The sequence below is a fragment of the Jaculus jaculus genome, chromosome 10 (genome assembly GCF_020740685.1).
Source record: "Jaculus jaculus isolate mJacJac1 chromosome 10, mJacJac1.mat.Y.cur, whole genome shotgun sequence".
Lineage (NCBI taxonomy): Eukaryota > Metazoa > Chordata > Mammalia > Rodentia > Dipodidae > Jaculus > Jaculus jaculus.
In genome coordinates, this window is record NC_059111.1 from 23,334,235 (window position 1) to 23,361,676 (window position 27,442).

At 41.9% G+C, this 27,442-nt stretch overlaps 1 protein-coding gene across 1 annotated transcript in view; it reads right to left on the reverse strand.

Moving 5' to 3' along the window:
* Positions 1-801: 801 nt before the first annotated feature.
* The window catches only part of Hmg20a (high mobility group 20A), an 89,667-nt gene continuing 63,026 nt past the window's right edge, over positions 802-27,442 (reverse strand). Inside the window, exons 4-10 of the mRNA XM_004660421.2 lie at positions 24,818-25,030; positions 20,898-21,030; positions 19,444-19,475; positions 9,768-9,843; positions 8,677-8,892; positions 7,897-8,039; positions 802-3,249 (exon numbers count right to left, since the gene is read on the reverse strand). Coding sequence (XP_004660478.1) covers positions 7,903-8,039; positions 8,677-8,892; positions 9,768-9,843; positions 19,444-19,475; positions 20,898-21,030; positions 24,818-25,030 — 807 coding nt within the window. The 3' untranslated portion in view covers positions 802-3,249; positions 7,897-7,902. The remainder of the gene's footprint in view (positions 3,250-7,896; positions 8,040-8,676; positions 8,893-9,767; positions 9,844-19,443; positions 19,476-20,897; positions 21,031-24,817; positions 25,031-27,442) is intronic.

Genomic DNA, 27,442 nt, shown 5'->3' on the forward strand with positions numbered 1-27,442 from the left:
CACACCAGGGCCTCTAGCCACTGCAAACAAACTCCAGATGCATGTACCACTTTGTGTATTTGGCTTACATGGGCTCTGGGGAATTGAACCTGGGTCCTTAGGCTTCCAAGGCAAGTTCCTTAACTGCTAAGCCATCTGTCCAGCTACATCTGATTCTTTTTTTAAAAAATTATTTATTGAGAGAGAGAGAGAGAGAGCACTAGATGCATGCACTATTTTGTGCATCTGGCTTACATGGGCCCTATGGAATTGAACCCGGGTCCTTTGCCTTTGCAGGCAAGCGCTTTAACTGCTAGCCATCTCTCCAGTTCAATGGTGATTCTTTTTCTTTTTCTCTTTTTGGTTTTTTGAGGTAGGGTCTCACTCTAGCCCAGGCTGACCTGGAATTCACTATGTAGTCTCAGGGTGGCCTTGAACTCTCAGTGATCCTCCTACCTCTGCCTCCATGCACCCCATGTCAAGCTGGTGTTTATTTTTCAAAGCAACTTATTTCTTCTGTCAGAAGATCAACTATCAAGGGACATTAGAGTTACTGACTTTAAAAACATCCTTCTAGTTGCCTCCCTCCATGAATGCCTTCACATAAAACAAATTAGAGCTCACTATTGTTCTAACATACATTGAAAGAGCTGAATTGCCAAACAGGTAAAGACACATTTTGAATAAGCAATTTGTAAAATGAATGTGTTATTTTAAAAGCCTAACAGACTTGATTAATGTAGAGTTGATGAAGTCTTTAAGAGGAAAAAGCAGAAGTAGGACTTTTTTCCTTACACTCCAAGTAAAAAAGCACTATGTGGATTCAACATAGAAAAGTTTTAATGAGACAAATGTCAAGCAAGCAGATCAACTTCTTAAAAAAATAACAGCAACAAAAAAATCTAGAAGTTTAATTACAAAACACCTATACAGAAAACTTGGCATTTCAACAGTTCCAAACACATGTACACAGTATTTCTTTTTCTAAAACGTGTCAGAAATAAAACACCTTGTCCCCCTCTCCTCAGCTGCTCCTGTGTTTAAATAAAAAGAAAGGAATCTGTAACACTGAATAGGCAACAGCTTATTTCTACCCCCAATATTACTTTTCTCAATTGATAATTTTCATACTTGAACATAATTTGATCATAATCCTCATCTAAGCAATAGCTTATTTCTGGAGAAGCATTTGTAAGTGTAGTAACATCTATGAACTTACTGGGAAATAAGTTCTTCAACAGCCTTGACCTCACTTATAACCTCGTCACTGAGCACAGAGCAAAGAGGCGGCGGCACAATCCTGCTCTGCAGAATCTGCACAGGGCTGGGGCAGCTGGATCCCAGGTACCAAGGAGTCAGGTGTGGAGCTGGTGGAAATGCCAGCATTTGAAAGCAATTTACTGCTTTTGTGACAATGGCCCTCTTGCCATCTTGCATTTTGGCTCTGAAATGTGTTTAGTCAAGGTAAGTATCTGATCTAGTCAGGGGAATGATGAACTTTGGACAAAGTCAGTCTTTTCTGGCCACAAAACCAGTGCTACCCAAGCTGCACAAGAGGGAGAAACAGCAAGAGCAGGGAAAGGAAGGAAGGAAGGACAGGAAGCATCTGGCAGGACGCAGACACAGACTTCCATCTAGAAGCAGCTTGGATGTCCTTCTGCCACAGACAGTGAGTTCTAGCTTGGCCTTAGCAGGCAAATGTCCTAAGAGAAGTGGCAGAAACAGCCGATGAGATAAGGGAAATAGGAAAATACAGAGGCAGTGGAGCTGGCTAGTTTTATAGCAACAGATAAGAGGGTCATATTCTAAAGTAGTGGTATGTGGTTTCAGTGCATAGAGATTTGCCATGTTCACATGAGACATTAAAAACAGCTTTTTGTTGTCATTGTTACTATTTCCTTTGGACTAACTACCAACGCATGGCAGATCACAGGGCTGAGAGACAGGATGTGCAGCCACATGACAGGGGCTCTGGCTCGCACCTTGGCTTCTAGGCACATTGTGAGAGGGGGCCATGCTTCATCCCCTTACCTTTGGTGGCCTGGTGCCTAGATAATGGGCTTAGCATGCTCTGCTTTGGTTCCCAAAGATCTTAGCTGTTACCTTTAGCCTTGTGCTGTAGAGTGCAGAGGAGAGAATGAGAACTCCTTCACTTTTGCTGATAAATAAAAATCCTCTAAGGGGAGGGGAGGAAGGGAAGTATTTGTTTTCTTTTTCACATAGATTCACCAGTTAGTGACTACAGAAGACAAAGCATACGAGAATTGCTCTGTGTCCTGTCAGCTCAAGAGACTATGTCCAATGGTGCCTACACTATACTAATCTGAACACAGAACCTGTTCATCTAAAGACAAGGAGGCCCGTCTGTTTCCTCTTAGGCTAAACTTTGGACTTTTTTCAAAGTGTACTACACTTGCTTCCTCCTTTTTACCAATGACCTTTTCCTCAGCAAAGTGCTCCACAAGACACTGCCAACAGATGGGGACAGAAGAGCCTTGCTGTGGCTGGGACTCTGAGTATGAGCAGGAGCAATGATCGGAGAACAGCAGGTAGGACTAGGGAGGAAGGAGAGAGCATTCTCCTTCAGGGTGGCAATCACGGAGCCTGCTGAGGGCTGGCACCCACTGAGTACCACGTGGGCCAGGGAACACAGTCTTGCTCCACAGGGCACTGTCAACAAGAAGCTCCTTTCTTTGGAGTCACAGCAGGGCAATGATGGGAGAAGACTGGGCCCATCCAATGAGAGAATTCTCCTTCAGAGTCCTGCTGAGTAATGGAGCCCAGAGGTCAGAAAATGGAGATGTATAATTTGGAGGGGATGAAGGGAAGAAAAAAAATCACCCCCAAAGGCATTTTAAAAAGCGATCTCTCGGTAAGAAAACTGGAGCCTCACTGATAAAAGGTCCAATCAGAACTGTAACAATGAAGCCTTCCACTCTGCTGTGGAGAAGATGAGAGTCTCAGGGTCACCGAGGTCAGCAGAGTGCACGTGGGTCCACTCCAGCAGAAATGGAAATGAGGAAACTGCAGGCTTGGGAGAGGGGATGTACACTTCCAAAGCTTCACAAAGGACAGTCCCATAACAGGTTCATATACATGCGCCTTCACTGCTCCTTCATCCGGCTTCCTGGGGTGAAGGCATTTCACTTACTGACAATTCTGTCACCAGGATCTGCAGTCCTTCTATGCCACACTCAGTTCAAATTTCCATGGATGGCTTCTCATTCCACACAAGTGAAAACATTATGGAACATCTTGGAGTTCTAAGATCTGTAAAAGTTGGGGGCGGGGGAGTAAGATACCAACTTTAATCCCAGCACTTGGCAGGCAGAGGTAGGAGGATCACTTACAGTTCAAGGCCACCTTGAGACTACATAGTGAGTTCCAGGTCAGCCTGGACTACAGTGAGACCCTACCTCAAAAAGCAAACAAACAAAAAGATACAAAAAGATAACAACTACTGACCAGAAGGGATATTAGGGTCATTAATTAAAAAAAATGCTTTGCTTTATTTTTGAAAGGATTATATAGCAAGGAACAGGGCATATGTAAGATAAAAAGCTCATAAAGCTGCAAGCAGGCACCACTGACATTTGTCAGGTAACACTTGAAATGTGGCCCTGCGCCAGTTCTGAGAGGTAAGAAATCGGCAGCTAACTTCAAAATGCAGTAGTCAGGGACAAATCTGACTTTAGTCCCTACAATCAATGCATGATCAATCAAAACCAGTTCTTCTCAAGCAGAAATCCAAGGATATCTATCTGTGTAGAAATATGTATTAATACATGAGTGGCCATCTATTAACAAATATCATAACTGCTACTTTATTATATTTAAAATATATTGAACTTGGTAGTCCAATGTGTATTTTGAAAAAAGAATTTTTTTCAATACTATTTTTCTCATGAAAATCTCACAGCTTAGTTGTAGATTATGTGAGAAAAGATGATCATTTTGGTCAGAATGATATTTGGTAATGGTAACTTGTTCATTATTTGTTACTGTTGAAATGTGTATTTTTCATTTAAGCTTTTACAGTTGACTATTTTGATTTGTTTTATGCCTTCAGTTTAAATTATTTCAGGATTGTTTTGATATGTTTAATTAATGATGTGATAATCATTCAGGATGGAAATGTTACCCTCTCCATAAAAGATATATGTATAACATATATGATCAAGATTTTTTCTGACATTGGCAAAATGCAATTACATAAAGATTATTATTATTTTGTTTTTATTTATGTGACACAGAGAGAGAGAGAGAGAGAATGGGCATGCCAGGGCCTCTAGCCACTGCCAATGATGCATGTGCCCCCTTGTGCATCTGGCTAACATGGGTCCTGGGGAATCGAACCTGGGTCCTTTGGCTTTGCAGGCAAACACCTTAACCACTAAGCCATCCCTCCAGCCTGTGATTATTATTATTATTATTTTTGAAGCAGGGTCTCACTCTAGCCCAGGCTGACCTAGAACTCACTCTGCAGTCCTAGGCTGGCTTCAAACTCACAGTGATCCTCTTTCTTCTGCCTCCTGAGTGCTGATATTATAGACATGTACCACTTTGAGGTACTGGGAATTAGACCCAGGACTTTGTGTATGCTAGGCAAGCACTCTACTAACTGAACTACATCCCAGCTCAGATTTTCCTCAGTCTTCAAACAGCCAAATTATTTGGTTCAACAGGAATTGGATAATACAATTCAATAGTTATATGTAAAAGTGGTTACCTTTCAAAATAACCACCATGGGGCTGGAGAGATGGCTTAGCAGTTAAGCCTGTGAAGTGCTTGCCTGTGAAGCCTAAGGACCCCAGTTCGAGGCTCAATTCCCCAGGTCCCACATTAGCCAGATGCACAAGGGGGCGCACGCATCTGGAGTTCGTTTGCAGAGGCTGGAAGCCCTGGCGCGCCCATTCTCTCTCTCCCTCTATCTGTCTGTGTCTGTCGCTCTCAAATAAATAAATAAATAAATAAATAAATATAACCACCATGGCTTCCTCCAGGGTTCACATGGGTCTGAGTACTAACACAAACAAGACAACAGCTAGGATAATTTTTCATTGTGTTTCTATCAAAATATTTTAAAATGGGCTGGTCAAAATTTTGTAACATAATTACTATACTGTGGCTTCCCCCCCCCCCCATTTAATACTTTTTTTGCAAGGGTTTCAGTGTTTTTGCCCTATCCAACCCCCTGTCTTATTGCGAGCATGTTTTGGAAGGTACTGAATGACAGTTTAGACATGTTTCAGCCCTAACTTCTGAACCCATCCGCCTAGGCACTGTCACTCGAGATGCCTACGTCGCTGGGACTCAGCTTCTTCCTGTACAAAATGGCGAATGCTGAGGGCCCCTCACAGTTGTTAGGCTCCTCTAAGACTTTCAGGCTATTAGCTCCACTTCACTCACTGGCTTCTGACAGTGGAATGAAACCTTTGCCAAGCTCATGTCAGAGTAATTAATTGCACCATGAATGCTAGGGACATCAGGCCTAGCTGTCTGTACATATTTGTATAATAAGGCCAAACTAGTATTAATCTTAGTCTTTATAACTGTTTCATTTGACAGTTGGGAAGGAGTATAAGGAAATGCCTACTCTTAGTTATGTTTGCATGGTAGACTGTAACAATGCGCAGTAACATAACAATTCACATTTTCAGGTAATTTTATCAAGGACAACACAGTTTTTGTTAAAATTGAAGTTTGCCAAACACTCTTCAGGGAGCGGACACTACAGATTCATGTCGTCATGACGGAAAGCTTTAGCAGAGTCTTCCTGGCAGGTACTCAGAATGGAAACTACTTCTAGTTCCACACTCTTAGTCACTGCCCTATTCCTCACATGGGGTTATCAGTTACTGCTGTTTTCACAGTCTTCTACAGGGTCTCCAAGCTCTCCCTTTTCAAGACTACAAGAGTACTAACTGAAAACACTATGAAAAAATGAGGACTGTGAGATCCTGGAAATCCCAGCCTAGAATTACAAGCTGTTCCCTTCATAAGCAGCAGCAGCAGCGGCGGCGGCGGCAGCGGCGGCGGCAGCAGCGGCAGTGGCGGCGGCGGCAGCAGCAGCAGCAATGCTAGCTCTTCATTCTGCAGGGAGTCCAGCTAGCTTATAGTCCATTCCATCTGGCTACTGACTAGAAGGACAGTAATCCTGACCCCATCGAAGAATGGCTGAAGCTTAAATATAATGAACTGTCTTTTACAGTTATCATCCAAGACCACAAACAAGAAGGATAAAGATTTTTACCTTTGTCTCTGCTAGCAGATGCTGCCTTATTATTTAAAGAATCATAGGTTTCCTTTTCTTTTTCTTATTTTCCTTTTTGGTTTTTCAAGGTAGGGTCTTGCTCTGGTCCAGGCTGACTGTGAATTAACTACGTAGTCTCAGGGTGGCCTCGAACTCACGGCGATCCTCCTACCTCTGCCTCCTGAGTGCTGGGATTAAAGGCGTGGACCACCATACCTGGCTTTTTTTTTTTTTTTTTTAAGGTAGGGTCTCATGCGATCCCAGACTGACCTAGAATTCACTATGTAGTTTCAGGGTAGCCTTGAACTCATGGCAGCCCTCTTACCTCTGCCTTTCAAGTGCTGGGATTAAAGGTGTGCCACACTTGGTGTAATTTTTTTTTAGGTATTCAAAATCAAGGCATGACTGTTTCACTATACAGTTTAGTTTACATCAACAATTAACATACAACAGTCAATCTGTTATTGAGTGGTGAGAACACTTCTTGCTTAGGTAGGCTTAAATATATATAAAAGGCTTCAGTGACTACTTATAAATTATCATTGATATTCACTTGGGAAAAGAAAGATTACCAAGTAAATGATACTTGTTTTGTTCTGAGAACACTTTGGGGGTGATTTCTTCTAAAGTTTCCATGCAGTATTCAAAACCCATTTTGGAAACACCTGAAAATAAGCAATAAAGGTAGAGCCGAGGTCCAAGTTCTTTCCATTAAACCATTCTAACACATGCATGACAATAAGTGTCACGGGCTGGAGAGATGGCTTAGTGGTTAAGGTGCTTGTTGGCAAAGCCAAAGGACCCAGGTTCAATTTCCCACTACCAATGTTAAGGCCAGATGCACACGGTGGTGCATGTGTCTGAGGTTCATTTGCAATGGCTAGAGACCCTGGTGTGGCCATTCTCTCTCTGCCTCTCTCTTTTTTATTTTTTAAAAAAGTCTTGGGGCTGGAAAGATGGCTCTGTGGTTAAGATGCTTGCTTGAGAAGCCTAAGTACCCAGGTTTGATTCCCTAAGACCCATGTAAGCCAGATGTACAAGGTGGCGCATGCGACTGGATTTCGTTTGCAGTAGCTGGAGGCCCTGGTGTGCCCATTCTCTCGGTCTACCTCTTCCTGTCTCTCTCTCTTAAATAAGTAAATAATTTTAAAAAAGTCTTGATTTGCTAATATTATTATTATTATTCTGGATTTTTTTTTTTTTTTTGGTTTTTTGAGGTAGGGTCTCACTCTAGCCCAGGCTGACCTGGAACTCACTATGTAGTCTCAGGGTGGCCTCGAACTCATGGCGATCCTCCTACTTCCACCTCCCAAGTGCTGGGATTAAAGGTGTGCGCTACCACGCCTGGCTTTATTCTGGATTTTTAAAAGTAGGGTCTCACTCTATAGCCCAGGTTGGCCTTGAACTCATAGTGATCCTCCTACCTCTGTCTCTTGAGTGCCAGGATTAAAGGCGTGAACCACCATACCAGCTTTTTTTTTTTTTTTGGATTGTTTTCTAATATTATTTTGAAAGATTTGTAGCTACCATATAATAGAAATCTTAATCAAATCTCCACTTCCCTTCCTTAGTATAATTTCAGGTTTCAGTGGTCTCAATGGACTGAGGACATCTTACTTTTGAAGAAGGATAGCTGGTAAGTACCCTATCAGTGAGCACTCACCAGTGCCTAACGATCAAGCCTGTTCACAACCTCTCGAACTGTAGCTATGAAGTTTTCATTGTCTTGGGGATTAGCTAAAATAATACTGTGCAGTCTGTTCATATAGGAGTCAATGGTGTCCACCGTTGGTGTCTCTCCACTTCCTGAAGTGAGATAAGAAGACAGAGTAAGAGGCTTCCCATTCAGTTCATTATAAGACATTTAAGGGAATGTACACCAGAAGAAACTGGGACTAATGGGATTTGCTCCATAGAAATTTTAATTTCATAGGAGAGACTTAAACCCCAAGAAATGAAACTAATCCATACTCTAGGAGCACATGAGCTATAAGCAGAATATATGAACAGCTGCATTATCAGGAAGGTAGAGATGGTTAGTTTTCTGCTGTGACTATCATCCAATGAAAGTGCCTATAAGAAATACTAGTGATGCTATCCTTCACATTAACACACAGACATAAGGCAAGTGTACGTAAGAGAAAGTGCTTGCCTTAGGACTTGTTAGTTTCTATTGTTGTGACCATCAAATTAAAGTTTAACGGAAAGAAAAATAGGTTATATTTTTTAAAAATTGGACATAAATTTATATGACCAGAAAGCCTGAAATTTGGGAAACTTTTAGCCAGTATGGACATTATTACCTAACCCATAGAAATTTTCGAGAGGAATAGCTTTTGATTTTCCTCCTTAGAGAGAGTTCAGCTTCCCCAGAGTAACACTAATACAGCATCCCACCCGCCTTCCTGCCACTGAATGTGTGTGGGCAGGATGGCGACATTACCAGGCAGGGGCATGCTCGCAAAGCTGTTGGTCAACACCTGCCGCAGGGTCTCCAGGTGCTGCTGCAGGACGGTGTTGCGGCTCCGCTCCTGAATCACATCCACCTCCAGCTTCTCCACTGCTGTGCGCATGCTCTCCACGTGCTTTTGCAGGGCTGCATTCCTTTCCTCAAACTCCATGTTGGATTTGCGAAGCTGGCGGAGCTCTGCCTCACGAGCTGAGGACACATGCCCCCCAGAACACATGCATCAAGAGAAAGAGCCTCTGAGGAGTCCAGTGACTCTTCTAAGGAAGTTCGTTTAGCTCTCTCTCATTAGCTACCTCCTCATCTCCCAATTCTCATTACAGCACTCCAGATAGCAATTTCAGCAATGAAACGCCTGGCTCCCCAGAGCTATTTTAATTCTTAAAGAAACACACTCTGTACATACAATGATAACAACAGTGGCAATTCTCAGCATTTTTTGTTAAGACTCTGTTTTTGAAATTGTGCAGTGAGAAGCCTGAAGGGCTTCAAGGGGATCTTAGAAGATTAGCCAAGAACAGCTACGGGTACCTAGCTGTATTGCAATGGATCAGTTTTGCAATTTCTTCCTTTAGATTTTTGACTCCCATAAACGTTCATTTGCACAAAGGGTTCCAACCAGGCTACCCATCTAACAGTAACTGTGTTAGTGATTCACATACTTTTTTTTTCTTTCTTTCTTTTTTTAACCAGAGACCAAAGAAGTTCTGACAACACTAGCCTAGCTGGTCTTTTAATGCCTGCCTTTATCAGACAGAGTGAGACAGAAACAGTTATTCGTTTTCCAGACTAGTGCTAGGGAGGGCTATCACTGTCACTGCTTTTTTTTTTTCCTTTTCTTTTCAGGTAGGGTCTAACTCTGTACCAGGTTGATCTGGAACTCACTCTGTAGCTCAGGCTGGTCTCAAACTCACAGCTACCCTCCTACCTCAGTCTCCCAAGGTGGCAAGGTGGCAAGGCTCCCTTGGTGGCAAGGCTGGCTGCCACTGGTTCTGAGTAATAAACTCCTCCTGAGAACTAAATCCCCTGCCAGAGACCCAAGGAACACAAAAAGCGCTGCAAGTCACCTTTACTGTGGTTCAGGAATTCTTCTGTAAATATAGGAATGTCAAAAACAGACCGTTCCTTTACCTCTGCTTCTTTCTGTGAATCAAGAACAAAAGTTAACTCTTAGAATTCAATGACGCATTGGAGGTGCACTGATCTTGTCTTCCTTAGCAAAGCAGCTGGTGATCAGGAGTCCATCCAGGGGATCATTCTCCTTCCTGTAACTGAACTTGCAGAGAGCAAAGCAGGGCAAATACTTAGTTCTTAGGTGCATGTATGGCTGCTGAGTAGTGAGAAACCTTACAATGTCCCTAGATACATTGCTCGAATGGAGAGTTTGGAAGTCATTTCTTAGTCCTGGGTTTTAAATAGTCAATAGCATACAGTTGTGGGAGTGGCTGGGTCAGGAATTGAGAAACATTTTTTTCAGTCATTTCTATTGGTTATGCATTTAAAGATAGGACTAGGTAATATAAACTTTCAGAGTGAACAATAAGAATCTGAAGCAGAGATCTATCAGCCATGAGCAATAATAATGGTATTCCATTGGTATTTCTATTTATATATGAAGGGACAGTCTATCTTTAGGGTTCAGGTAGACATTTTTTTTCTGACACAGAAAAAACAAACAAACCCAAGTAAGAAATAGCCAAGCTCTATAAATGAGAAAGCTAAGAATTATATGAGATAGGAAAGCATAACAGAGCCTAAACTTAATCCACCAACAAACCATTAAGATAAGAAAGCCTTACAAAACCATAGCAAAATACATTCAACAATGATCTTTAAGGACAAAATCACGATTTCAAGATTCTTTGGCTGCCAATTCTGAATTTGAATTTGAAGTTGAAAGTATAATGAATATAAATTATAGATATCTTGGCATAGTGTTCAAAATTTTGCATAACATAAAGAGAACAGTGGGAACTGAGTACTGAAGAAACTACCAGTGGAATATGAAGATTCTGAAACCTCTGTAATAGGAAAAGCAGTAAAGAAAATAACTAGAAATCATTTCTATAAAATTATCTCTAAGGCTAGAGATAAAATGTATCTTTTCTAGTTTTTGTTTTGTTTTGTTTTTTTGAGGTAGGGTTTCACTCTAGCTCAGGCTGACCTGGAATTCACTATGTAGTCTCAGGGTGGCCTTGAACTCGTGGCGATCCTCCTACCTCCACCTCCCGAGTGCTGGGATTAAAGGTGTGCACCACCACGCCTGGCAAATTTTTTCTAGTTTTTAATCTTTGACTACAAACATGATTTGTGCCCAGTAGAAGGGTTAACTAGTCACAGCCTGTGAAGGAATCCCTACAGTGATGACCCTTTTCACACTGGGGTCTGTCTAGGAAGCGGGGTGAGCTGTGTGAATTGCCTGTTGATGGCAACAGATCAAGATAAGGCATTCAGGATGAAAATCTGGTGGTACAGATTTGTAGCTGCAACACTTGTGAGAGGAACCCTGTCCCAAACAACAATAATAAGTAACAAAACAAACCAATCCCCCCAAAAACAACACATAGAAATTTGAAAACCTATGTATTTGTCTGAGGCCCATTTCAGAGCACTTATTTCACCCCATCTTTTTTTTCCCTAGTGAAAGAAAGCAAAAGCTCTCCAAACAATTTAGAAATAAACAAACAAAAAAAAAATCAAAATTATCATCAAATGCCCCAAGTTTCAACATGTATGGCTATACCACAAGACAGTGTCTAGTGAATTTCAATGAGAACTAATATATGAGCAAGAAAGGTTGGTTCTGGAACCCTAGCCACAGATCCCAGTAGCTGATTATAGATGACTAGCTTGCCATATGTTTCAACTCTGGAACCAGGAGGCTATAAGAGGATAGGAAACTCTTGGCTCACAATCCCAACATGCACAAAGTACAAGAGGTCCAGTTTGCAGTCCTTAAGTAACTTAGGACAGCCTTTTAACTTTAGTGATCCTACTTGTTCAAGCCTCCTACTTAACTGCGCAGGCACCTCGCCATGGGCTCCAGTGTCTGCCAGCCAGGGGTAAGAGGTGCCTGGCTCCCATTACCATGGCACAAAGAGCCTTCTGCAAGGTTTGGACTTTCTTGGATTGAGAATTCCATTCTCTTCTTTGCCAGAACAGTTCAAACCCAACTCATTATGTAAGGGCAAAGGCTAGCAGCATACAGGTGTATTATATACTGCCCCTTGATATAGATTCTTTAGTACAACATAAGAAACATTAAAGCAATTAAACAAAATTCAGTCTCTCAACGCAACGGAGAAATTCTACTTAGCGGAAGAGTGGTAATAAGAACCATCGGCACTCTTCCATTACTGAGTACATTACTCGGCGTGGAGAGGATCTCCCGGGGGCTCGGATATACTTAAGCTGCTCCGATGATGGCTCAAGGGATTAAAATCATAAGGATTTGATTACCTCCTCATTGAAAGGGTCTAATTTGTTCAGGCTGAGTGTCATTTTGTCATTTTTCATGAATTAAAGGAGAAACAAAATTATTGTATCTATTTTAGCCTCACATGAGTTGTAGACACTTTCTTGAGTAACACTTACTGACTCCTGAGCCCAGAGAGGTAGCTTTTGGTTTGACAGGACAAAAATGCTTTTCATGTTATTTTTTCATTCTATATATTGAGCAGAGGACAAAAGAATAGTGTCTTTTATACTGAAGCTGCTTCCTGTGATCTAGGTTCAGGGCCAGCATGTCAGAGCATATGATGTCTCTCTCAAGTGCCCTTTACTTGGGGACCACTCTTGACTATTTTGGGCTAGGCTGCAGGGCCTCAGTGCTATGCACAATGGCTTCTAGGAGAATATTCTGCCAGGTCTCAGTACACCATCCATACCTGCTGGGTAGCAATGACGTAGGGATTCAAGTTCCTTTTAGAAATGCAACCAGTTTCTTTACTAGGCAGCAACTGAATAATTTGTCTTCACTAGCAACAGATTTTCCTGACATCTCAGGCATTTTCATTTTCAAACTGTTTATTCTATAAAGGGCATTGTGCTGCAGAGAGAGTCTGATGGGGATGCAGAAAACCTAGGTGTTAACCACACTTCTGCCTCTAACTTAATCTGATAAGCGACTCTTGAGTAAACTCTTTCCCATCTCAGGCAAGTCAACTCCCTCACTGACAAAATAAACTGGATGGGTTCAATTTCCCAGTTGTCTATGTAAAGCTATGGGCATTTGTGTGCAGTGGCAAGAGGCCCTGCCATGACTTCTACCTCATGCAAATAAATAAGTAGAAAAGAATCCAAATCAACAAGCTGACAAGTTGAGAAGAATTCTACAGCCTTAGTATTCTAAGATGCACTTGAAATCTGTTCTATTATAGTTCTCCTTTCACTCCTTATGCAGGAAATAAATATGTTCTTAAATCTATAATGTTGGAAGTATTTTGCAAAACATTTTGTTGTATTAACTTACTCATAGTTGTATTCAAAAAACCCCCATAACACCTGGGGCCTCTTAAAGCACAGCTCCAGTTTTCCCTTCTATCAGGCCTTCTGTGGCTACTTTTCACTTATAGTGCTCTCTTATTTTTCTGAATAAGAAGTCCTGTATATATATAAAAAAATCGCTGTGTAACAGTTTTTAAAAAACCCTTAACGGATGGAGAGATGGCTTAGCAGTTAAAGGTGCCTGTTTTCAAAGCCTGCTGACCAGGATTTGACTCTCCAGTACCCACGTAAAGACAGATGCACAAAGTGGCACATGCATCTGGAATTCATTTGCAGCAGCAAAAGGCCCTGGTGTGCCTCAACTCTCTCTTGCAAATAAACATGTTTTTATAAAAACACTTAAAAGGGCCAGGCATGGTGGTACATGCCTTTAATCCCAGTACTCTGTGAGGCAGAGGTAGGAGGATCACCATGACTTCAAGGCCACCCTGAGACTACACAGTGAATTCTAGGTCAGCCTGAGCTAGAGTGAAACCCTATCACAAAAAAACCAAAAAGAAAAGAAACAAACAAGCAAGGAAGCAAACAAACAAACAAACAAAAAAACAACCCTTGAAAACTTTCCAATCAGTTCTCTTATATTGCAATGTTTTGAAACTACCTAGTTTAGGAAGAACATTATTCAATGAAAAATCGAAAATTGACAAAAGTGAGGAAATTAACTGGGTAAACAACCTGACTATAAGATTTACAGATTTTATATTTACATTTTAGAAGCTACTTCTAATTCTTTACCTACTCATCTTTCTTCCCCACTACAGAGAGAGAGGCAGATAGAGAACTGGTGTGTCAGGGCCTTTAGCCACTGCAAATGAACTCTAGATGCATGTGCCACTTTGTGCAACTAGCTTTGCGCGGGTCCTGGGGAATCAAATCTGGGTCTTTTGGCTTTGCTGGGAAGTGCCTTAACCACTGAGCCATCTCTTCAGTCCTAGAAAAGTAAGTTTTTATGGAATATCTCCTCCATGCAAGAGCATCATGCTGGGTGGTACAAGGTTGGATAAAAAAGTGGAAACAAGAACTGGAGAGATGGCTCAGTGGTTAAGGCACTTGTTGGAAAAGCCAAAGGATCTAGATTCAATTCTCCAGGTCTCACATAAGCCAGCTGCACAAGGTGGTGCATGAATCTGGAGTTCATTTGCAGTGGCTAGAGGCCCTGGCATGCCCATTCTCTATCTACCTCTTTCTCTCTAATAACTAACTGTGGTTTGATTCAGGTGTCCTCTATAAACTTGAATACTAGGTTCCCAGATGATGGAGATTTGGGAATTAACACCTCTTGGAGGCAGTGTATTGTTGGAGGCGGGCTTAAGGGTATCATAGCTAGTGTCCCCTTGCCGGTGTTTGGCACACTCTCCTGTTGCTTTGGGCTGCTATTGTTCACCTTATGTGGGCCAGGGGGTGATGTCCATCCTCTGTTCATGCCATTGTTTACCCCTGCCATCATGGAGCTTCCCTTTGAGTCTGTAAGCCAAACTAAATCCATTTACCCCCCAAACTGCTCTTGGTTGGTTGATTCTGCCAGCAATGCAAACCTGACTGCAACAGTAATGTTGGTACTGAGAATGGCGTTGCTGCTAGACACCTGACTTGTGGCTTTGGCCTTTTGGAGCTGATTTCAAAAACAATGTGGGAGGATTTGAAATCTTGGCCTAAGAGATGCCTTGTGGTCCTGTAAGTACAGCTTGATGGACTATTCTGGTCAGAGGTGAAAGGCCTGAATGCAGTTAAGAACTATGGACTGTGAGGCTTGGCTTGTGAGGGTAAGGAAGAGCTTTGCTTGGACTGGGCTAGAAGCAGTTTGTGTGAGAGGCTTGCTGTTATGTCCATGTCCTAAGTACTTGTGCAGGGTTGCTTTGCGTAGAAATGGGACTGGTGTGAGCAGAGGGATATGGTACAGAAGTGAAATCTTTGGGCTGAAACTTCTGCCATTCAGCTTCAATTATATGAGAGATTACAACCTTTGAGATGGGACAGCTGACCTGCACTGAGACAACAGGAAGAATGTAAACTCTTTTGAAGGGGCCTGAGTGCTCAGAGTGTCCTGTTCGTCAAAGTCTGCTTTATTCCCCCTGGATTAACAAACTTGGCACCCTAACTGGTATTGTGGAGTATTAAGAAATGCAGGAGAGGGTCACTGAATTTACAACATGATCTTGTGTTTTGCAAATGGCCATGGGCAGTGTGAAGCAGGTTTGATGGATGCCTGTGTGGAGACCTGATGGAGCCATGAGGATGGACTGTGGGTTGCAGTGGGGACCCAGTGGAGATGCCGGGACCATGAGATGGATGCTAAGGAAAGTTGCCAACCCCGGACAAAGTTTTCCAGGACTGTGAGTAGCCTAGCTGGAGGGGTGGAATTGGAACTCCAGAAACTTATTGCTGGTTAGAATTATCAGACTTGGAGACTTGTCATTGACTAGAGTTGTTGGACTTGGATCTACAGAGTTTTTTGTTTGCCCTGTTTAAATCTTGTATTCGTTGAATATTTATCTGCTATGCCCAATGCCATCTTTTGCAGTATGAATGTTTATTCTGTGCCACTATGGGTTGTTTTTTTTTGGGGGGGTAGATTTTTTTGTACTATGGCTCCGTTCAAATATATTGGATTATAGGAATGTTTGAATAACACTGGGATTGATAAAAAACTACGGGGACATTTAAAATTGGACTGAATGTATTACATTTTACATCATGGATGGTTACCAGTTTATGGGGGCCAGAGGCGGAATGTGGTGGTTTGATTCGGGTGTCCCTCATAAACTTAGGTGCTCTGAATGCTTCCTAGCTGATGGAGATTACTGCAACAGGTACTGTAGCAAGTTTCCCCTTGCCAGTGTTTGGCATACCTTCCTGTTGCTATTATCCACCTTATGTTGCCAGGAGGTGATGTCCACCCTCAGCTCATGCTATAGTTCTGCCCTGCCATCATGGAGCTGCCCCGCATGTCTGCAAGCCAAAATAAACCTTTTTTTCCCCAAAAGCTGCTCTTGGTCAGGTGATTTCTGCCAGCAATGCGAACCTGACTGCAACACTAACTAAATAAAAATATTTCTTGCTGGGCGTGGTGGTGCATGCCTTTAATCCCAGCACTCAGAAGGTAGAGGTAGGAGGGTCACTGTGAGTTCAAGGCTACCCTGAGACTACAGAGTGAATTCCAGGTCAGCTGGACTAGAGTGAAACCCTACCTCGAAAAACAAAACAAAACAAACAAACAAACAAAATTCTTCAAAAAAGTGGAAAGTAGGCCAGGCACGGTGGCATACACCTGTTGGGCCTTGAGAGGCCCGGACGTGAGGCCTAGTGGAACTTCCTGAGCCTAGCTAAAGTTTGGCGACCTGTCTCTGGCCAGCTAGGACTCAGCAGGACACCTAATGGCCTCAGGCCTGCTACTTCTGCATTGGAAGTTGGAGTTCTCTCTCGTGCGCTTAGAACCAATCATCTCAAAAGTCACAGTATGCTATTGGCCCTTACATCTCACCCTATCCTAAAATCCCCACCCTTGTTCTCAAAGCTATATAAGCACCTGCCTGTTACAATAAAGTGAGTTCCTGCTTCGACAAGACTACCGCCTCGGTGGGTCGACACCCTCCCTCCTCCTCAACCCCTTCGGAGGAACCAGCGGGCCTGGTCCTTCCTCAGCACTCCCTGCTGGGGGAGCCCAGCATACACCTTTAATCCTAGCACTTGGGAGGCAGAGGCAGGTGGATTGCACTGAGTTCGAGGCCACCCTAAGACTACGTAGTGAATTCCAGGTCAACCTGAGCTAGAATGAGACCCTATCTTGAAAAACCAAAATAAAATAAAATAAAAGTGGAAGCTAGACCAGGTACGTCCTCAGAGGTCATACATAATCCAAGAATGTGAATGTTAGCAAGTACTTGGAAGAATCCGAACACCACGTTAGATCAGCTACTTGTATGAAAGAAGTGTAGCCCATGGTGTGTGTCAGAGGAAATTGGAGGAAAGAAGAAAGTTTGGAGGATGTAAAACTTAAATAGAATTTGAAAGATAACTAGGATTTTGAGGCAGAAATAGGTGGGAGATGAAAAGTATGAGGGAAAGTAGTCTCACGAAAATAACACTAGGAACACAGGTGCGTGGTGGAGAGCAGAGCACTTGGAGGACAGTAAATAGTGAAGGCGTTTGAGGCGCTGGAATGAGAAGTACAGATCCTGACTGCGGATTTTGAATGCGTTTTGGTAATGAGCAGTAAGTAGCAACTGACATTTTTTGGGGGTGTATTGGTGGGGTGTGGGTGTGCGTGCATGTGTGCTCACGCACATGGAGGCCAGAAGTGATGTAGGGTATTTTCCTCAATTACTCTGTATTTATTATATTGTTATTATTTTTCTCTTTTTTAGAAGCAGGGTCTTACTAGCTCCTGACCTTGATTACACTCTCTAGTCCCAGGCTGACCTCAACCTCACAGTGATCCTCCTACCTCTGCCTCCCAAGTGCTGGGATTCTAAAGGCATGTGCTACCATGCCTGGCTTGCACCTTATTATTTCTTTATTTATTAGTACCTTTTTTTTTTTTTTTGGTTCTTCGAGGTAGGGTCTCACTCTAGCTCAGGCTGACCTGGAACTCACTATGTAGTCTCAGGGTAGCCTCAAACTCATGATGATCCTCCTACCTCTGCCTCCCAAGTGCTGGGATTAAAGGCGTGAGCCACCATGCCTGGCTTTACCTTATTATTATTATTTTTAGGAAGGTTCTTTCACTAGTTTTAGTGAACACTGATTCAGCTAGATTAGCTAGCCAGCAAATCCTGGGAATCCTTCTGTCTCTGTCTCCCCAGGACCCAGACATATACCATCTTAATGGAATTTTATGAGCCAGTTATAGTGGCACACACCTTTATAATCCTGGCACTTGAGAGGCAGAGGTAAGAGGATTGTTGTGAATTCAAGGTCAACCTGGGACTGGGACTGCATAGTGAATTCCAGATCAGTCAGGGCTAGAGTGAGACCCTACCTTGAAAAAAATAATCAAAACTGAAAGAAAATAAAAAATTAAATCAACTGGCATTTTATGAGTGTAGGGAGTCTGAACTCAGATCCTTAACTTGTGCAGTAAGGCAGCAAGTGCTTTACCAATGAGTCATCTCCCTAGCTCTGTCACTGACATTCTTTCTCTCTCTCTCTCTTTTTTTTTTTGTTTTTTTTGGAGGTAGGGTCTTACTCTACCCCAGGCTGACCTAGAATTTACTATGTAGTCTCTCAAACTCACTGCCACCCACCTACTTCTGCCTCCCAAGTGCTGGGATTAAAGGCATGCACTACCATGCCTGGCTTATTATTATTTTAAATATTTTATTTTTATTTATTTGAGAGTGAGAAAGAATGAGAATGGACGCTCCAAGGTCTTTAGCCACTGCAAATGATCTCCAGATGCATAAGCCAATTTGTGCATCTGGCTTATGTGGGCCCTGAAGAATCAAACTTGGGTCCTTTGGCTTTGCAGGCAAGCACCTTAACCACTAAGCCATCTCTAAAGCTTTTTTTGAGGTAAGGTCTAGTCCAGGCTGATCTGGAATTCACTATGTAGTCCCAGGCTGGCCTCAAACTCACAGTAATCTTTCTACCTCAGCCTCCCGAGTGCTAGGATTAAAGGTGTACATGACCAAGCCCAGTTGGCTGTCACTGAAATTTTAAAGTGTGAGTTGACCACATTTAATTTTCTTACAACCCTATGTGAGTAGTAGACTTGTGTCTTAGACACACATGGGAACACAGGCTAAATCCTATCCACAGGGTTGAAGCAAATGAAGGTAGAAGCCAGTAGATAAACATGTGAGGGAAAGGAGCTAGTGGAATGGGGCTTCTGTCATTCGTGCTTTATTGGCATTATAGTTGAACGGATTTAGCCAAATGATGGAGTCCCTAAATAACACCTTTCTGAAAGTGAGACAGCAGTATTTGTTGATGATAAACTATGGCCAAGTTGTAGCCTCTAGCTGGTTCTCATTTTTGTACCTTATTCTGAATTCCAACCATTTTTGGCATTTAAAGCCAAAAAATTCTTAGCCCACAGAACAGACTGGGGTTAGGGATTGTAGTTCAAAGACAGATTAACGACAGAAGTGTCTGCCATATGTTAAGAACTTCTGAGCCAAAGCAACTCACCCAAACGGAATTATGAAATAAGAAAGACTGTGCCATTCATAAAAAAGTAACAGCATTTCAAAGAGCAATATTATTATATATGTGATATGTAGACAGAAGGCTAATTACCTCATGATCATGAGTAGCCTGTCGGGCTGCATCTAAAAATATAAAATAAAGAAAACATTTACTTGAAATATGAAACAATAACAAAACCCAAGTATATCACTATGCCAACTATGAAACCTGCTAGAGAGTATGGACTCTTACAAAATGTGGTATTTTGACTCATGGCCTTATTAATTATTCAGAGAACAAGGGCTAAAGGAACCCCACACCTACTGAATACACATTCAGCACCAGAGAACAACACCCATAGTTCGTACCTTTGAGAGAACAGGGTAGGAGCGTAGGCATGAAATACATACCAAAGGCTGTTTGCACAACACCATGGTTTTAGCAGCCTGAATGCCTAAGTGTGGGGAAGATGCCATAACTAAGGAAGACAGACTAGTGTGGGTGGCATGCCTTTGGCAGAGCTTCCTGAAGAAGGGGAACTTGAAGGAGACTTGTGAGGGTGTGATAAACCATCTAAACAGGGGGAAAAAAAAACCATGAAGACATGGATTTTGTCTATTTTGTTCAAGGCTATATCCTTAATACCCAAGGAAAGCCTGGAATTAGTAGAAGATGGTCAATAATTGGTTTTTGTTTCACTTTGTCATTATTGTTACGCGGTTGTGTGAGCTCTTACAAGGCACCATGTGCTCGCTCAGCTGGGGTGGCAGGAGCAGAAAGCAGGTGTTCCACTCCATCACTCTTCCACCCATTCTTGTTTGAGCTGGGCTTTCTTATTGACCATGGAACTTCCTGTTTTTTCATAAGCTTCATTTCTAGGACTCTGCCTGCACCCCCCCTCCCCCCAGCACTGGGGTTACAGGCATACGAGTGGCTGTTTAGCAGGGGCTCTGGAGATTCAAACACATTAGGGCAGTCTCAAGCCCCAGTGTTTACGCGGGAAGCACACTTAACTGCTGAGTCACCTCTCCAGCCCTATTTTTGAACTTATGTGTGGTAGTTTTAAGAAGAGGTTCTCAGAGGCTGGGAGCAGTAGCAGGTACATTGCTTATCATTTGTTAGAGGCTTAAACTAGGAATTAGGAAAAGAGTAGCAAATAACAACCAGTAGTTATAGTGCATGAGCCAAACTGTTGAGCCTGGATATGGAAACCCAGTCAAAATACACAAATGACCACAATGTGACTAGAATAAAATTTAAGGTGATATCTCTAAGTGAATACAAGATAGCAGAGAGACGACAGAAACACATCTTTTTCTTTTTTTTTCTTTCAGTTTTTCGAGGTAAGGTTTCACTTTCTCAGGCGGATCTGGAATTCACTATGGAGTCTCAGGGTGTCCTCGAACTCACAGTGCTCTTCCTACCTCTGCCTCCCGAGTGCTGGGATTAAAGGTGTGCACCACCATGCCTGGCTAGAAACACATCTTTTGTATTTGCCACTTTAAAAGACGACTTCATGGCACTGCACCAAGCATGGAAAACCACATTGATTTTAGTCATGATACCTTGTCGATGAGATTTGCCTTTCTGACGATCCTGGGCTTTCCTGCTGAAGACCTTGTAGGCCTCAGTTTTTTGATACTGCTCCAGTTCCTTCATGTAACGCTCCTTATCTCTGTCTGCTTCATCTAGGTAGCGCTAGGAAAGAAATGTGGGATTATTATCGAGGAACTGAGATCTTATTTAGGTAAAAATACAAAATATCTATTTGAAGGTAATAGAAAAACCAGAACATAGAAATACATAGGAATATGCTGTAGGGGAGAATCAGAAAAGCAGTCCTATCTATGAAATAAAATCTCTCAACTATAAAAGAGTGATTCTCATTTTCCAGATTATGCATTGCCTTTCCTAGTTTAGTGAAGATAAGCTCTATTGGGATCACTGTGATAAAAAATTCATGACGGTGATTACAGTTATTCCCTTAACCTTACAGACACAATTCCAGATGGTCACTAGTCTTTAGGAGGTCTGCATCCCATATAGGCACAGTTTCTTCCCAGGGGAAAGGGAAAGAGTATATAACTTTGTTTCTCTATCCCCAACCAATTTTTGAGGGAATGATCTCATACATCAATTGACCTTTTAAGAGCCAGAAGAGTGGAGCATTAAAGCTGGGAAACACAGAAAGAGTGACCTCATCCTATAGGCCTAAAAACGGACTACTCAGAGAGCTATATCCATATGCCTTGATTGTTTTGTGCTATTAATTATTTAAGAAAAGCCCATTGATCTACCAGGATTATTTTGCTTAATGTCTTGTCTATTTCATTCATCAAATTAGGTATAAGAAGGTATATAGATATTGCTTTATAATGCACACAACCAGAGTCAGAGGTTTTGTTAAAAGCCCTGTCCCACACAGAACAAATGTAAGATATACCCAGTAGGACAGATCTGGGACAATTAAATACCAAAATAATTAAGATGAAAAACAATGGATGAAAGAAAGTCATAAGGGCTGGGCATGGCAGCACATGCCTTTGATCCCAGCTCTCAGAAGGCAGAGGTGGAGGACTGCTGTGAGTTTGAAGCTAGCCTGGGACTACAGAGTAGGTTCTAGGTCATCCTGGGCTACAGTGAGAGCAATAGATATAAATGATTTGTGACCATAATAATAATAAACAGATAACACATATGCAAAAGGAGGGGGAAGGAGAGCTCTTACTTAAGTTTGAAAATTAAGGGCTAGCTAGTAAATGTGCGAGGAGGGCTGGAACTGGAAAAATTTACTCCCCCCCCCCCCCCAGATAGGGTTTCATTCTCGAGCCCAGGCTGACCTGGAATTCACTCTGTAGTCTCAGGCTGGCCTCGAACTCACAGTGATCCTCCTACCTTTGCATCCCGAGTGCAGAAATGAATGATATTTTATCAAAAGTAAAACAGAACCCAAAAGGTATCACGGTGCTGAGAAGAAGTGACAGAGCACTGAAACATCTCTATCACACCTTCCAAGGTTCAGAGTCCATTGAGGAAGAGGTGGCAGAAAAAATGCAAGAGCCAAAGGAAGGGTAGGACTCCTTACAATGCAATTGTTCAGGCTGAAATGGCCTCAATATCCTTGACCTCGCAGTGCCTGGTACTACCTTCACAAGACCTTCATAATAGGCGGAAAAGATGATAACATCAAAATAAAAGAGACTGATTGAGGGGGGAGGGGATATGATGTAGAGTGGATTTGTGAAGGGGAAAGTAGAGGGAATTATCATGGTTTATTGTCTATAATCATGGAAGCTGTCAATAAAAGAAAGGGGGAGAGCAGAGTTGGGGAGGGAGAGGGATTATATTCTTTAAAAGTATACAGTTTGGGGCTGGGAAGAGATGGCTAGCAGTTTAAGATGTTTGTTTATAAGCTTGCCAACCCAAATTCAATGCTTCCCAGCACCCACATAAAGTCAGATACAAAGTGACACATGTGTTTATAATCCTAAAATGCCTACATTAATAGGAGGCAGATCCAGGAGAATCTTGAAATTTACAGATTAGCTACTCTGGCATACATAGAGGTAAAATAAAAAGAAATTGTCTCAAAGAAGGTGGAAGGTGAGAACAGATACCTTCAGTTTGTCCTCTAACTTCTAAATGCATGCCATGACATGTGTGCACACACTAACTGTTATAAAAGGAATGATGTTTATTTCAATATATGGGTGTAGATTACAATATTGTGTTAATATAAAATTATGAACTTGTTAACTATATAAGAGAGTATCACTATTTTCAGAAAATATACATTAAAGTACTCTAGGGGCAAAGGGTCAGGATATATGTAACCTTATGTGATTCAGAAAGAAACTGAGAAAGGAAGAGAGAAGAGGAGAGAGGGTATATGAGAGCACAGGGGCAAAGGTGAGTGCATATGCACATGGAGGGGTGGGCACAGATATTACTAACAGCTGCAGTTGCATAAAGGTACCTGGATGTTCTCTGTACTGTTTTTTTTTTAATATTTTATTTATTTATTTAACTCATTTATGTGCAGAGACAGAGAGACTGGGAGCACCAGGGTGTCTAGTTACTGCAAACAAACTCCAGATGCATGTACCACTTTGTACATCTGGGCTTTACATGAGTACTGGGGAATCGAACTTGAGTAGTCAGGCTTTGCAGGAAAGTGCCTTAACCACTGAGCCATCTCTCCAGTCCATGCACTGTTTTTGTTTGCAACTTTTTGTGCATTTGAAATTGCTTCTAGCTAAAAAGTTGATAAAACCAGGGCTGAGGGCATAGCTCTTGTTTACATGCATAAGGTTTTAGGTTTGAACCCCTCAGTATCACAAAACAAACAAATCCCCTAATGTTCACAGCTCAATCTTACTGGGCACCCACTGGTGTTTCTAGAATAAACACAAAGCCTCTGTCCTACACAACCAACCATGGTTATCACTAGAGAGAACCTTTGTTATTTTGCTTCTAGTTTACATACTTTTGTTATTATCTAACATTTAAACAATCAGCATGCATTAATTTTAAATAATAAGAAATAGTAATCATCTAGTATGTTCAGCCTATGATCCCATAAAGTCAAAACAATGGGTGGTATAAACTGCTTTCCATTAGCTTGCTACCACAAACACAAGGCTTCAAATTGAAACTTAATCTAATCTCTTTGAATATATTCGAAATCAATTAATTCCTGAGAGAGTATTTTTCAATTTGGTTTTAGTTTGTGTTGAATCCATTTTAAAGATTGTAAGTCATAAAAGAATTCCAGACATAAAAACCATAGATCTTTCAGATGCTGGGAAGTGGGGGGGGGGTGTCTTTTAACCCCAAAGCCAATCATTACTATCATTACTTTGCTTTAGTGGCCTTTCACCCAGAACAGGGCTATCTTGTCCTTAGTCCCCTACAAACTCTCTAATGAATGGATTTGTTTCAGTTTGGCAATAGGGTTAGTTTCTGTCTTAGAAGAAAGAGAATTCAAGTAGTTATTGCTTTATTTTCTGTAATGGGTTAAATTTTCCAGTGCTCTAGTTAAAAAATTCATTAAAGCAATAAAATCTTTTTCTTAAACAAAATTCTTATGTGAGCTGTAGAGTATTATCAAATGATTTTTTCCTCATTTTTATTCATGACTTTTCATTTAGCTTAGTGGAATAAATTACCTTGATAGATTTCTTAACAGTGAACCACTTTTCAAAATAATCCTCTGTGAACTCAGTATACATATCAAATAAAAGTGGAGCTGCTTTGGATGGGGAGGGTCCTAGAGGCCCTCCTGCTTCCACCCCTAAAGTAAATCCAGGGACAGTTTCTACCTCACAGTGCTAGAAAAAGGAATAGAAGGACCCTGCTATTCTATTGATCTATGCACTGTGACAAAACTGAAGAGCCAGCCGTCATCATCTTTGCTTTTCTGACAGAAAGTATTTTTTGAGATATAATCCAATGCATGCAAAGGACCAGGAACAAAAACTATCACCTGCTTTTCCTCAGGAGGAAGTTTACTCCATTCATTGCCCAACATCCGTGTGATTTCAGGAAATGGGACTTCTGGTCTCTTTGCTCGAAGCTGTTCTCGCCGCTCATTCATGAACCGAACATATCCGGTAAGGGGAGATTTGGGTGCATTGCTGTCTCGAAGAGGTTTCTTTCTTTTTCTCCCTTTCGACCAACCTCCTCGTTTACTTCTTTGCTATAAAACAAAGCAAAATAAAAAACAAAAACCAAACAACAGTCCGCCAAATAATCCAACAACAACAACAACAAGAATAAACAGAACATCAGAAGAGGAAGAGCGCTGCGCTCTCCTGTGGCCCTAGGTAGTCGAAGCTTTGCAGATGTGCCGCTGCAACGAGTGGCTCCCCTGCGAAGTAAGAAGGGAGGTCGGGTGGGTCATCTGCACATGCTTTTCAGCCATCACGGTGCCAACTGGGGTCCTAAAGGGCTATCTATTTTCATTCTTTTCTTTTGGTATTTCTGAGGCAGGGTCTCATTCTAGCCCAGGCTGATCTGGAACTCATTCCGTAGTCCCAGGCTGGCCTAGAACTCAGTGATCCTCCTACTTCTGCCTCCCGAGTGCTAGGATCAAAGGTGTGCACCACCACACCTGCTTACTTTTTGTTTTATGACAGGGGACTTTAAGTAGCCCAGGGTGGTCTCAAATTCAGTGATCCTTGTGCCCCAGCCTCCTGAGTGCAGACATTATAGGCATGAACCACCACTCCTGGTACATAAAGAACTTTTCAGTACTAATTCCAAAAGATGAGAATAAGGGGTGCCACGACCAAGCGAGCTTTGGCTTTCCTATGCTCTTTCTGATAAAGAATATTCTAAATGAGATTCAGCCATGCACAGCACTGTTCCAGAGATGCAGATGGGACAGTGGGTCAGAAGAAGATACTGTCACATGCACTGAGTGAAAGAAGAGACAAGCTGCAGCCCAATGACTAAAAATAATGCATGAGGTTGCTCTTCATTGATACCAATGTCCAGTTTATTTTACACAGCAAACGGCAGAGGCATTTAAATTGGTATTTAAGTCTTAGGAAAATTTCAATAACATATCCAAATGAAGAATAGTTCTTTGGCTTGATGATTTGGTCCCTAATATGTGTATTTTACAAATAGAGAGGTCTTTATATGTTGAATTGTTAGTTAGGTGAAAGATTAAGTCAGTTTTTAAAATGCTGGTGTTTAACCATAGCCTTTCTTCTTGATAAGGAGATCTAAGCACACCATATTTCTGCTCCATAATTTAACAAATACAAATAGCCTATTGAATGTTTTAGGCATATAAAAATTCTTATTTTAGAAGAGACTCCCCCCCTCCACCAAGATAGGGTCTCACTCTAGTCCAGACTGACCTGGAATTCACTACATAGTATCAGGCTAGCCTCAAACTCACAATGATCCTCCTACCTTAGCCTCCCAAGTGATGGGATTAAAGATGTGTGCCACCACACCTGGCTTAGAAGAGATTTTTTAAAAAGGACAAAACAGGGCTAGAGAGATGGCTTAGCAGTTAAGGTGCTTGGCTGCGAAGCCTAAGTCCCTTAACTGCAGTGGCTAGAGGTCCTTGTGCGACTATTCTCTTTCTCCCTCTGCCTCTTCCTCAAATAAATAAATGAAAATAATAACTTTAAAAAATGTATTTTATTTACTTGAGAAAGAGAGAAAGAATGGGCACACCAGGGCATCCAGCCACTGCAAATGAACCCCAGACACATGTGGCCCCTTGTGCATCTGGCTCACAAGGATCCTGGAGAATCGAACCGGGATCCTTTGGCTTTGCAGGCAAATGCCTTAACCACTAAGCCACCTCTCCATCCCCAAAATAAGATTTTTTTTTTAAAGGGCTGGAAAGATGGCTCAGCCATTAAGGTACTTGCCTTCAACACTGAAGGACCTGGGTCCAGTACCCACATAAAGCCAGATGCACAAGGTGGCACATGCATCTAGAGTTTGTTCCTTGCAGTGGCTAGAGGCCCTGGCATGCCCATTCTCTATCTGCCTCTCTTTCTCAAATAAATAAATAAATAAAATATATTTAAAAAAGGATGGGATGGAGAGATAGCTTAGTGGTTACAGCACTTGCCTATGAAGCCTAAGGACCCATGTTTAGCTCCCCATTCCCACGTTAAGCCAGGCGCACAAAGTGATACATGAGCAAAGTTATGTGTGCACACAAGGTGGCAATCTGTTTTTCATTAAAAACAAGAAAAAAACCCAAAAAAGCCAAAAAGGACAAAACAAGCCAGGTGTGGCGATGCACACCTTTAATCCTAGCATTTGGGAGGCAGAAGTAGGAGGATTGCTGTTGAGTTCCAGGCCATCCAGAGACTACATAGTGAATTCCAGGTCAGCATATAAATTGATTTGATAATTCTCCATTTAGCAAACAGTATATTAAATATTAGCTTTTTGGGGGGTAAACTTATTCACATTAACCTATTGAGGGGCTTAGGGATATAGCTTAGTGGAAAAGTGTGTGCTTAGTATGCCTGAAGACCTGGGTTGAATCCACAGTACCACACATACATAAGCAATCAAAGCTACTGGACTGGGGAGTTGGATCATCAATTAAAAAAGTGCTTGTGGGGCTGGA